We start from the raw sequence: 13,019 nt of genomic DNA, 5'->3' as shown, positions 1-13,019 counted from the left end.
ATTTCAATCATATCTTGAATCAATCTGTGACAAATGTGGATACTTTTGAAAGTTTATAGCCTATTCCTGTTTATACAATTGTATTTTTAACCGGTGGATTATTATTAAGAAAAATTATTCAAATACTTTAGGTTTTCATGAATGGGCTATTATATTTGTTGTGTTTGCACCACTGAAAATGCATGCACACAGCTTATTACAACTTGATAATTAATTCTCAATATATGATTATGTTTTAAACTTAATAATTATGTTTGTTGTTGGTGGAAAGTAGTAGCCTACCAACCGTATAACTCTGCGCTGTCAAATTACTGAACACATAATATATAAATTCCTTTAAAACCTCATACATGGTCTTTTGGTCAAATATAGCCTATCATAAATAGTTCTTTATCACAATTTCCTCATAAATAATAGTTACCTGGGAGTGAAAAGTACTTCTCCTTTCACCTGCAGCTAGGTGGAAACCACGAACATGAACCGGAGCGACTGCGCGGAAATAATCGCGAAGAAGAAGAAGAAGACGCAGAAGAAGCATCAACGTCGTATTCCGCTTCCGGGTCACGTATTAGAAACGTCGTGTGAACGGCGGGCCAAACGAGTAGGACCAAACAGAAAGTTTTCCGGAAAAAAATAAGCAGTCAGAGTGTTTACTGCTCTCAAACTTGATCTTTTCTGGTTGGATTTTGCAACGTTATCGGTGTGACAAAGGATATAAAAAAATCTAAAGGTTTGTGGACTGTATTAAGGAGTTACTCGTTGATGTTTGGAGCTCACAGACAGCAGCGCGCTAACGGTGCTAGCAGGCAGCCTGGGAGTTTTGGCGGATGTAATTGATTTAGCATTTATGTTGCTTAGGGTTAGCACGTTTCCCTGTTCAACATTTCAGTTATCAATTGTAAAAAAAAAAAAGCTTTGGACTGACTGTGTGCCTTAATGTGTACGAGTTAAAAACAGGATGATACTGTTTGCTTGTGCACCTGTGAGTGAAGGTTGAGACAGCGGGGGGGATGCAGCCTTGTTTATGACTGTCACATCAATGTCACAGTCCCGAGCTGGTGTGCAATTTACAAGACACAGAGGTGACAGTCATGTGCATTGGTAAACGAGGATGCTGATTCTATGATTTTTTTTGTGTGCAGGTTTTGAGGATGTCTCTTCCTAAACGGGAGGTGGAGGAGTTGAGGCCATGGGTGGAGCGCACTGTGAAGAAGGTGCTGGGCTTCTCGGAGCCCACTGTGGTGACTGCGGCTCTGCACTGTGTTGGAAAGGGACTGGATAAAAGGAAAACCACAGGTACATTTAATGACTTAGTGTCCAAGACAAAATTGGTTTTGGCTTATTCGAATCCCTTCTAATATGTAACCATAATGCGTGTAATGGTAATCTTATGTATGTATGTAATTTTATGTATGCAGCTGTGGTTGCACAACAATATGTAATGTTTGCTTTTGTTGTAACGTAAAGATTGCAGTTGCTATTTATTTGCATATTGTAGGTGTAAGTTACAAACTTTTGTAAAGATTGTTTGCGATATAATCAGTGTCTACTTTTTCATGATATTGTCCTTGCGCACTGAAAAGGTTATTACGTTTAAAGGATAGAATATGCATTACACCAGGGCCCCCCTTAAGACACATCTTACCAAATTAAAATGAATCAGTTTGTTTTTGTTTGTTCAGTTTTGTGGGATCCATGTTTTCCAGGTTTTGATGAGATTATCAGTATAATCATCATGATACAAAAAAAGATGTGTTCTTTTCCCCCCGGTGCATTAACGGCACTCTCTGTTGATGTGGAGAGGATTTCTTTAACTCCTTAGTGATTTGACACTCTTTCCCACCCCAGACCAACTGCGTCCGTTCCTTGACGACTCAGCTGGTGGTTTTGTGGAGCGCCTTTTTGAAGCTCTGGAGGAAAGCCGCAGTGCCCGTGGCAACAAAGGAGCAGGGGAAAAGAACCGCAAGAGAGACCTTAGGGTAAAAAAAACAAAAACTGTTGCGTACTTGAACTGAAAAAGTCTGTTTTGGTACTGCATGACCAAATATTTAAAACAAAGCTAATCTGTGTTAGTACTTGATATTACTTTATTATTATTATTAGTAAATTAACATGCAACTTTAAATGTGAAGAAATCAGATAATGACTGTTATTGACAAAAAACAGAGAATGTTATTACCTACTTCTAATTTGAACTTCATATTTAAACATATTTTGAGAACAAAGCTATATATCGAATCATATTACTAGACAAAGTTTACAAATACTTACTTTTATATGCTATATTGGTGTGTCTGTTCTGGGTGTTTGGTCTCAGGATGTGTTTGGTGATGAGGCTGAAACGGGGGCAATGAGAGAAACATCAGAGTCAGCAGATGGGACAGTTGCAAAGCGAAAGCGGGTTCCTCGTTTCGAGGAGGTGGAAGAGCCAGAGGTCATACCTGGACCTCCATCTGAGAGCCCTGGCATGCTCACCAAAATGCAGGTAGGAGTTAATTGCCTCAGTGACATGTATACGATTGTTGTTTTGAGTTTTATGATGATAAATTTCCTGCTTTTACAAACCTTTTTTTCTGTATATCTGTAGATAAAACAGATGATGGAGGCAGCCACAAAGCAGATAGAAGAAAGGAAGAAACAACTGAGCTTTTCCTCTCCAGTCCCCACTGCACAGGTAATTAAAAAACACTTTTCTATTCATTAGAAACTTCAAGCCCTCACTTACTGGAAATCATATTAGCTGTTTCAGGCAGTGCATTTAACATTTGCCCCTTCGAATTTTGCAGACACAAATGGAATCCCCTCCAGTCTCCCGGCTTCTCGGCCAGGCTGCTGCAGCTTCAGGCGGTGCCTCATCAATCGGCCCTTCCCAGGCTGCCAGCTTCATGAACGATGCTATCGAGAAGGCCCGCAAGGCTGCTGAGCTGCAGGCCCGCATCCAGTCCCAGTTAGCCATGAAACCTGGTATACTGGGTGCCATGGGGAACACTGGGCCTCACAATCTTGTAGCTCTAGCTAATCTACATGCTATGGGAATCGCCCCACCGTAAGTAGTGTCTCAGTATATGGGATTTTTATATCTATTGTTGACCTAGCATTTTGAAAACAGAAAGTGTTGTCTGTTTGTCTCTTTATAGAAAGGTAGAAATCAAGGAGGTGAACAAGCCAACACCTCTTATTCTGGACGACCACGGAAGAACTGTTGATGCCAGTGGCAAAGAGGTTGAACTAACACATCGCATGCCCACACTGAAAGGTATGTGTTCACCTGTCATATAGCATTACTAACCCAACACACACACACACACACTAGTTTGTATCTTGTTTTGGGGTTCTTCCACTCATTTTGTTTGTCTGTCTCTTTGTTCAGCGAACATCAGGGCAGTAAAGAGGGAGCAGTTCCGTCAGCAGCTAAAGGAGAAGCCTGGAGACGACTTGGAGTCCACATCCTACTTTGACCAGCGTGTGACCATTACACCAGCTCAGCGCACTCGCAGGGGCTTCAAGTTCCACGACCAGGGGCGCTTTGAGAAGATTGCTCAGAGAATAAGAACTAAGGTGGCGATTGAATCTATGTCTTGTGTCCACATTAGTGTTTATTTGGATGAAGTCTAAACATGATAAAAAACAACTTTACCCATGTCCTCCCTGCATTGATTTTGACCATTAGGCCCAGTTGGAAAGGTTGCAGTGTGAGATTGCCCAGGCAGCAAAGAAGACGGGAATTCAAGCATCTACCAAGCTGGCACTGATTGCCCCCAAGAAAGAGATTGGAGAATGGGAGGTCCCTAACATTGAGTGGTGGGATTCCTTCATCCTACCCTCCAACGTGGACATGTAAGAAACTACAGCAGCTCCAACACTTAGTACTTTAGAGCCATCCAGATACCTAGATAAACAAGCCTGACCATGTGCTGAATGTCATCCCCCTCTCTCTCATTTATCTTTTTTTTCTTTCTCAGTCTCTGAGTTTGCATTACACATTTGTTCAAAATACCTAAAACTTAAAATAAACTTGGTATGACGTAATGTAAAAATGTTGGACTGTTTTCAGAATTTGTACAATCCATTAACTCTAACTAAGAGAATGTTTTCCCTTTTCATTTCATGAAGAACACCTGCCACAAAGTTTGAAGACTTGGAGCTCTTTGGTGTGACCAATCTGGTAGAACATCCTGCGCAAATTAGCCCCCCAGGTTAGTGTGTGGAAGGTAAAAGTCATCGCACTGTTACAGGTGCTCCAAAAGTATGTGTGTCTTTAACCAAGTGAGAGATACCAGTCTGTGGTGAAGTGTATACAGGAACTTGTTTATAACATTGTAGGTGTTGTTTGTTATTGATATAAATGAATGTGTTTTTAAATGGTTATCAAATCTTGAGTGAAATCAGACAAACTTACATTAAAAGTATTTTTTTAATTGGATATAAAATAAGATGAATCATGAACATTGCTGTTCCTATTGTTTTTGCTTTGCACTGCAGACAACTTTATTCTGGATTTACATTCCTCTTTGATTCATTACCCAATTAAATTGATAGATGCTCCAACTTGTTTTTGCAGCTCCGACCTCGATCCAGAAGTCGTTCCCTCTATGGAATAGTTTCTAACAGATGAGATCCATTGTCCGATGGACTCCAAATATTCCCTGATTTATTGCTATTTTTCTGTTGTGTCCCTGACCAGCGCATGTCCTCCTCTTTATCACAGTCGACACAGATAAGCCGGTAACGCTTGGTGTTTACCTGACAAAGAAAGAACAGAAGAAACTGAGAAGACAGACGAGAAGAGAGGGGCAAAAAGAAGTCCAAGAGAAGGTTCGTCTGGGACTGATGCCGCCGCCAGAACCCAAAGGTAGCCAACCAAAAAAATACAAGTTACAAAGTACTACTTCAAATATGAGACAGAGTGTAACTAATGTTTCTTTCTTTATCTCAGTACGCATCTCAAACTTGATGAGAGTGCTGGGGACAGAGGCGGTTCAGGACCCCACAAAGGTAGAGGCCCACGTCAGAGCGCAGATGGCCAAGAGGCAAAAGTTAGTAACAGTAAATCTCAACTCTGCTTTCCCCCTCACTCATACACTATTCTAAATTTTCTCTTTAACATTGCATGATAAGTTGTGAAAAATGAAATATTTCTTGGAGGTTTTTGACTGTTTCCCTTTCTTCTTTGCAGGGCTCATGAGGAGGCAAATGCAGCTCGCAAGCTCACAGCGGAGCAGAGGAAAGAGAAGAAAGTTAAAAAGTTAAAAGAAGACCTCACAGATGGTGTTCATATTGCAGTTTACAGGTGTGGATCTGATCTGTGAGGAGAGGAGGGACCACATGCTGTAGTTCAAATATTATGTGTGTGTTGGTGTCATGGAAGTGTGTCAACTCTAAGCACCTTATCCCCCCCCTTGTACAGGATCCGTAACCTGCAAAATCCTGCTAAGAAGTTTAAAGTGGAGGCCAATGCCAACCAGCTGTACCTGACCGGCACAGTCGTTCTGCACAGAGATGTTAACCTTGTTGTGGTGGAGGGAGGTAAGAGATAAAGCTAAAAGTTGATTGTGTCACTTCATAAGGGCTGAGGCTCTGCAAGGTTTTCTTTCTTGATACCCTTGAGAAATAAAAAAAGACGGATTACCAATGTCAGACGTGAATGTAAATGTTTTCCTACTTTAGGCCCTAAATCTCAGAAAAAATTCAAGAAGCTGATGATGCACAGAATCAAATGGGTGGAACACAACAGTAAAAGAGATGGTAAGAGTTACTTTCCCTATAAGCATTACAATAGTCGTCATGGCTTTGTGCTTGTTTCAGAGACACTAAACTTCTTTTATTTTATTTTTTCTATAAGATCCAGATGGTGATGATGATACAAAAAGGAACAACAAGTGCTGGTTGATTTGGGAGGTAAGAGTTCACACATCGTACTTTCTAGCGCAGGCTGTTGTTTTGTAACTCTATTATAATAAAAATGAATCTGCACCGTTTTATCTGTGATCTCATGCGACGTCTAATGATTCTGCTCGGTTCTCCAGGGCACGGCTAAAGAGCGTAGTTTTGGTGATATGAAGTTCAAGCAGTGCCCAACGGAGAGCATGGCCAGAGAACACTTCAAAAAACACGGCACAGAACACTACTGGGATCTAGCGCTCAGCCAAAGTGTGTTGGACTGCACAGATGACTGAAACGTGCTAGAAAAGAAGTCGGCACACCTTTTACAAAACCCCAAGACCCACAGCCTCACCAGCCAGTCAGCCCTCACTGACCGGCTGCTTTCAACTGGTGGCAGACAGACTTCATCAAGGGACGTGATGAAAAAGGACAAACAATAAACCTATGTGGACGTTTTGTGGAAGAATATGTAACACATGAGGGTGTATATGTGTATGTATGCCTGCATCAGTGCTCATCCCTTTGGTGATAGGCTATTCTAACAGATGTTGTATGCCATTGAATACTCCTGACAGATTGCACTGTGCGATTTAAATCACGTACTTAAGGCTTTGTGTGGTTGCGAGAATTAGTGTCATAATATGCTATCATTTTTCTGATGAAAACCCCCATGTACACACTGATAATCCATGTTTGAGTCACATCAGCGAATGACTGCACTGGGATTGAGCTAACACATTTATAGTTAAACCTGGAAGCATTCCCAGGTTATGTTACAAATTAAAAATAAAACGTACCCTCAAATCTTTTTTTTTTTTGCATTGGAGAAACAAAGCTCTTACTTGACACATGTAGCTACCGTATGTTTTGTTCCTTACTCCACAGACGCAGCCTTAAATAAACAACAAACTTCTTACCATTTGTCCGCTAATTTGAATGTACTGCACTGATAAAATAGAGTTATTTGACGAGAAAATTCAAACTTCAATATTTACAGTCTATGTTTTACCACAATTTCCCAGTTTGGGATCAATAATAAATCAATAAAGTAATTCTATTCTATTTAATACAGATCCAATGTCAAGGTTTGCAGGCAGCAGATTAGTCTGTAGGGACCAAAACATGGAAGTTGGTCTGGTAGCTGGAGAGGTGCCCTTGAGCACGGTATCGACCCCCCAAGAGCCATGGGACGCTCCCAGTGAAGCAGCCCCCCTCTGACATCTCTCTATTAATGCATGTCCACAGGTCCTGTTTGTGCATGTGTGTGTTTCGGGCCTATATGTGTGAGAAGCATGTCACTCAACATGCATAACATAGATGGGCAGCACGAGATATCACACATCGTTATTTATGTTTTTTTTTCTGTATTTTGAAGTTGTGACCTATAGATGTGTGGAAAAAACTTCTATTATTGGAAATGTAGAAAAACAAGGGGGGCGTGTTTCTAGTCGTCTACATCACGTTTGCTCGGTCCCCTCACCCGCACAAGCAGCAGACGATCACCGGAGCTGGAAAGATGGCGGCTGGTTCTGGGGCTGCAAGTGGCCACGGAGCCCGCAGCTCCAATGCGGCTCTTGAAGCGTCTTTGGACCGGAGGTTTCAAGGAGTATCCAACACTATGGAGTCAATACAGGGACTATCAACCTGGTGCATTGAAAACAAAAAGCACCACGGCCTTATTGTTCGCTACTGGATGAAGTGGCTCAAGAAATGTGAGTAACGTTACCTAACCCGCTAGCTAGCCTGCGTTAGCTAATTCAAGATGCATGTCTGTGTTGACGGGATAAACTTGCAAACCTGAACCAGGGGCTTGCCCTGTTAAAACTAATGTAGCCTGAGTGCAAGACAATCCTGTGCAAAAAGCAATGCTGGTTAAATCCTAAAGTGATGTTCTAATAGTGTGCGACTTTGAAAAAGCTGGCGTTGTTGCCACTACTTGAATTTAGCCGCGTATAGCAGCTAGGCTAATGCTAACTCTGCGCTGCTCATGACGCTCATAGTGTTTACAGCTGGGCCTCCCGAGGATCATGCTGTGGACGACAGATTTAACTATTTAGCTCTACAACCGTGCACTCAAATGCTTATCTAATGCACGGTCTGATAATAGTATTTACACGTTATTAGTTAGGTTTTCAGTGTTTTTTTTGTTACCGTCATACATGAGTAATTAATGATGATGCAGAGGTAAGATGTGTGGATAAAAAGCTTGAGCATAGTTAATTCAAATCACTAAATAATTTCTTTTAGAGATGCTTGTTCTAACGAGTATAAAGAAAAACTTAGTGTCAGACCACATTATAGATTAATTAAGTGCTAAACTGTCTTTGCAATGGGTTTATTTTCTCTGAGCAATCTTTGCACAAGTACTAAAGATATCAATCAGCATGCTTAGACACCTTGAAAATGTAGCTCTATACACTTGAAACATTATTTTGTACATGCAAGTTTGCAATTCATTGGTTGGTGGCCTTGGTTTTGTTTTGTGAAATTGTAAACAAAACAGAAGTTGTTGGTTTATCTAGTATGTGTTAAGCCTCATCTCTAGTTTAGCGTGGTTATAACTTTTTCTCCCTAAACTTTCCAAGTTCGCCCACATTACTTTGTTTTATTTGAGACTTCACAGCTGGTCTGACTACTATTGATAGACAGTCACATTGGCAACATAATACATAAATGTTACACAGATATTGCACCATATTAATCTGACATAATCAAATGTCAACACATGTACTCTTTATGATTTAGGAGGTGTTGGCAGACCTGCATGTCCATTTAAAATCAATCCAGTAATCTCAAGATTACTACTTACAATAACACATCACCCTCTGCAGTGTCTATTTCATGACTATACAATTATCCATTATAGATCATTTGAAAGAGTTTGTTTATTTAGTGAACACGGCGGTAACTTCATTTAACTTGTATTCTAGTTTATGTTAAGGCAAGATTCTTTCTGTCAACATTGATTTTTGTCTTCACTTTTTTGTGTGGATCATTTTTCTTTTTTGTGTCCACTTCCCCTTCATGAGTCTGCTTACTTCATTACAGTAGTAAAGTTGATGCCATTCTGAACTTACGTTGTTATCATTCTTCCTCAGAAATATAGTATGCCTTCAACTGTCATACATCAATTTTTAGAGAAATGGTCCCTGAAATCTGGAGTGGTGAATGGTTCAGTAAATTTACACATTTTGTCAATTTCATCTTAGTGTGAGAAGAACAAAAGGACCCAAAGACCACATATTTTTAAGTTATCTCTCTATATATAAATATATAATATTTTTTTGGCTGATGAAGTGAAATAGTGTGGGTATAACAGTTTTGGATGTTTCCAATATCTTGATGCATAATATATGACTTGGAGGTTTATATTAGTCGTTATTGGGTGAGAAATTGACATTAGTCATAAACTAACTGTTGTACATTTGAGTCTTTTCCCGCTAATTATTTTTTGCAGTAATCCCTCCCAGAGTAGATCTTATTTTCTTTTCAGGGGGGGATTTACTTTTTTACTTTAGCAAGGACTTGATTCACAGTGATTAAAGGAGATATTTTTCATTTTGATTGACTCATCATTGTACTGGGAGTAAAGTTTCCTGAGAAGGAAATGGAAATTGTTTGTTAGATACTTTAATTGGTGTGAGATACTATTTGTTGAAAAAGTCTTTTTGAAGTAAGATTTAGTAGATGTTTCGGATTGCATGTGGTTGCATTTTGTAACATTACGCTAATTTGGATTCTTATATGTGGAAGCCAATCTGTGCACATAAAAAAAAAACATGTTCATATGAACATCTACATTAAAAGTAAATTACAGCAACAATTCAATTATTATGCAAACTTAATCCAAGTTAAACATATAGTTTATAAATGTAAATGAGCCACTCTCTTGCTCATTATGCTGCTCAAATAACTTAAAAAACATTGTGGTCAAATGTTATTGTACCCTGAGAACATCTTGCTGATCTCGTCTGCTTCTCGGTCAAATGAGATGACTCATCATTAGTGAGTTACACGTTCAATGCTGAGTGTCTCTGGCAAAACATGATGTCGGCGCTTTTTAATCCCCTTGCATTACGACACATGGAGCAATTCATTATAAAAGCTTTTGCTGAGATGGGCAACTGTTGTGTGCAGGTTCGGCTATTGTTTTCTTATGGAGAACAGTGACATTTGACCAACCGTCCGTCTACCAATCATCATTTAATGTTGGCTGTGAGCTATGACATTACAACGTGGAAGTGGCTTTGCATAGGGAAAAGTTAGTCAGATGTAAAACATGGCAAACACCACAGAGTTCAAAGCTTCAGCTAATTTGCAATGCACTATCCTAGATGGGCATTTTAAAGAACAAGAAAAGTACAAACCACTGGACCAATCATTCTCCAAAGTGGATAACAACTTTGTTCTATTTCTTTAATACCCTGCAGACATCCAGTTTGCATTCATTTAAATATGGTATGCTCTGCTGTGTCAGTTCTTATTAGATTTTTAAGATAGGGATAATAATTTCATGTTTAATAATACTGATGACATGTTGGGTTGATAAGATCATCCGTGATAAAAAGGCTTTTCAGACATTTATTGAATAAGTTCTGTTTTATATACAAGAGTTGCACCAGGATAAACTTTGGCGTCAGTCAGTGTTCTGTGAATGAATTAGTTTAATTGATCAGGGCGATGCAGTGTTCATGACATGGGATTAAAACATGCTACAGTGTTCGTTGGAAAAAGTGCTTCACACAAGACATCAAAGGCATCAAGACAAAGGGGGAAAGAAATATTGAAATATAACATTAAAAATAAATAAAACAATTAACAATCAAAGAGAAGATTAAATATCAAAATACTAAATAAAATTGAAAGATCCAAAAGAAATACAGAAATATGACATTAAGCAGAAAAAAGACAATAAAGTATAAAATGTAGAAATAACCTCCAATTAGTAATAGTAATTTTATCTGACGTGCTGTGTGACTGTTTGAAAGTGAAAAGTTGAGAAGTGTTTTTATCGTTATATTTTGCTTCAATGTTAAGTTGTGAATGTTTGAAGCTTAGCTAATCTTAACCACATTTAATTAACTTTTTGACTCAATTTGACGGGATTGATTGATCGATTGGATTTATATAAGAAATATATATTTTTTAAATACACCAAACAGATAATACACTATGATTTTTGCCCTGAAGTGGGAAAATTTTGAATTGAATAATAATTTCCCATTTTTATGCTGATCACAATGTAAATCTGATACCATCTCACAGTCCTGTTGTTGTACATCCTCCTCAGGTTTTGTTGTTGTAAAAAGTAACATTTTCATTTTGGATTACTATTTGACCTTTAAAGGGACAGATTTTTCATGCAGGAAGATATGAAAGTTTTTCAGATCATACTAATAAGTCAATTGTTATACTGTCAAAACTGGTGAAAGGAAACAAGTGGATACTTCTGCCAGCTATGCCGCTCTTTTTGGCACGAGTCAGTCAGTAAATTCTCAAAACTGTCTGAATTGTTTTAATGGATATGTAAATGCAAATACCTAAATGAAGTTAGTTCTGCATCGTCTATGAATATATTTAATGAATAACCTCATCCAAGTTACAAACACATGGAGCAATGTTTTGTTTTAAAGCTGGTTAACTGAGTGTGTTTGTTTCTGCATGAGAGAGTGTTGACTCTTATTTGAGATTAGTGCTCTGTTGTCATTTCAGCTTTTAAAATATTGAAAGGATTGTAGCTCATGTCGTCTTCAGATACTTACATTAGAAAACTTCAAATAACATACCATCCCAATTTACTTTGACTACTTTACACATTTAAATATTCATTCTGGTGTATGTTACAATTTAAATATTCTCCATCTTTGCTGAGCACCATTTTTGTTTGAAAATGATCAAAGGCCCGTCTTGTAATGGCGCCTGTCCCAAATAAAGGCGACGTCATTTCATTGACTTTTCATTGGTCTAGTTTTACAGTAGATACGTTTCCTGGTAATTTAAAAAAATAATCATATCCACCAAGGTTCTCCTGAGGTTTCTTTTTTTTTTGTGGATTTTAAGATTTCATTTTATCTGTATCTGATTTGACAGTTTTCAATGACATTTGACAGCTAAATGTGAAATGAACGAAAGTAAATCAATGTATGAACAGAAACATGTTTGTAGTCGATGCTGAAAGGATGTGTTTGATGAACGTAAATCTGAACTGCTTAGTTATACGTATGTATTCTCAAGTTGTTTCACTGCACACATCTTTCATTTTTTCCCTTTTGTGTTCCTTTATCTTTTTTTTGATTGAGGTATCATGAATACAGTTTATTTAAGCACAGCAATGATTCCACGACGGCAGGGAGATTTTTCTCTCATGTTTTTTACGGTTCACTCAAACTTGGCAATCTGTGCCGTGCCTAAGCACGCTTCAACCCTGAAATCCAGTTTGATTGACTGGCCCTGGCACGCTTTAAAGAGGTGTGCTTCGGCCTGGAGCTGTGAGTGCAGGCCAGCGGGGGAATGGGGAGGGGGGGACAATCGTGCTTCAGCACGGTACGGGACAACTTTGCCTAGTGTGAGTGCGCCCTCAGAGTACTTCAGATGCTAACTGCAGCCAAAACACAATGTTTTATTGTGGAAAATACTGTGTGTATTAATGAAATACAGTTGTTAAATCCAGAAATTTAAACATCTATTTTAGGAAGCATTTTGTCAGGTGACAATTGAAACAGAACTCTGAATGTGCATTGATCTGTTCAATGTCCAGGAGTTCATTAGTTCAGAAGAGTAAAGGATTTAGGATGAAGGAAAGCTTAAACTGAAGAACTGATGTTAATGGATGATATTTAATGATGTGGTAGATGTAATCTGATCAGGATATTTTAATGAAGCATACACAACAAGTTAGCTTCATTACATGGTTTTCTCATAAGCATTGCACTAAGACAATTTCGTACTAATGCCTACACCCAATATGAAATATTTAGACATTTAAAATTCCGACAACCATACATCTTTTTTTTTTTTTTATGTTTTTATATAAATAGATGAATAAATAAATTACAAATGTTTAAAAGGCATGTGTGGATATAGGTCTGTGTGCTATTGGACTACCAATATTCAATATCCTGACATTTCCAAACTTT

General features: G+C 38.6%; 2 protein-coding genes across 5 annotated transcripts in view; both read left to right on the top strand.

The window, feature by feature from the left end:
* Nucleotides 1-1,142: 1,142 nt before the first annotated feature.
* On the top strand, nucleotides 1,143-6,799 carry prpf3 (PRP3 pre-mRNA processing factor 3 homolog (yeast)). The gene is made up of 16 exons (XM_061050415.1): nucleotides 1,143-1,296; nucleotides 1,849-1,979; nucleotides 2,318-2,485; nucleotides 2,588-2,674; nucleotides 2,787-3,046; nucleotides 3,138-3,256; nucleotides 3,371-3,558; nucleotides 3,671-3,837; nucleotides 4,114-4,196; nucleotides 4,709-4,852; nucleotides 4,937-5,036; nucleotides 5,177-5,290; nucleotides 5,408-5,526; nucleotides 5,668-5,745; nucleotides 5,843-5,898; nucleotides 6,027-6,799. Exons 1-16 carry the CDS (start codon nucleotides 1,152-1,154, stop codon nucleotides 6,174-6,176), a joined length of 2,109 nt encoding a protein of 702 aa, XP_060906398.1. The 5' UTR covers nucleotides 1,143-1,151; the 3' UTR covers nucleotides 6,177-6,799.
* A 565-nt stretch (nucleotides 6,800-7,364) lies between these two features.
* LOC132983889 (threonine--tRNA ligase 1, cytoplasmic-like) overlaps nucleotides 7,365-13,019 on the top strand; it is a 28,285-nt gene continuing 22,630 nt past the window's right edge. For all 4 annotated transcript variants that reach the window (XR_009674888.1, XM_061050428.1, XM_061050427.1 and 1 more), the window contains exon 1: nucleotides 7,365-7,595. Coding sequence is in view for 3 of the 4 variants with exons in the window: in XM_061050428.1 (XP_060906411.1) it covers nucleotides 7,400-7,595 (196 nt within the window). In the remaining variant the exon portion in view is untranslated. The remainder of the gene's footprint in view (nucleotides 7,596-13,019) is intronic.

This window comes from Labrus mixtus, chromosome 11 (assembly GCF_963584025.1).
Source record: "Labrus mixtus chromosome 11, fLabMix1.1, whole genome shotgun sequence".
Lineage (NCBI taxonomy): Eukaryota > Metazoa > Chordata > Actinopteri > Labriformes > Labridae > Labrus > Labrus mixtus.
Note: the sequence above shows the minus strand (reverse complement) of the source record. Positions and strands in the feature narration are given on the sequence as shown.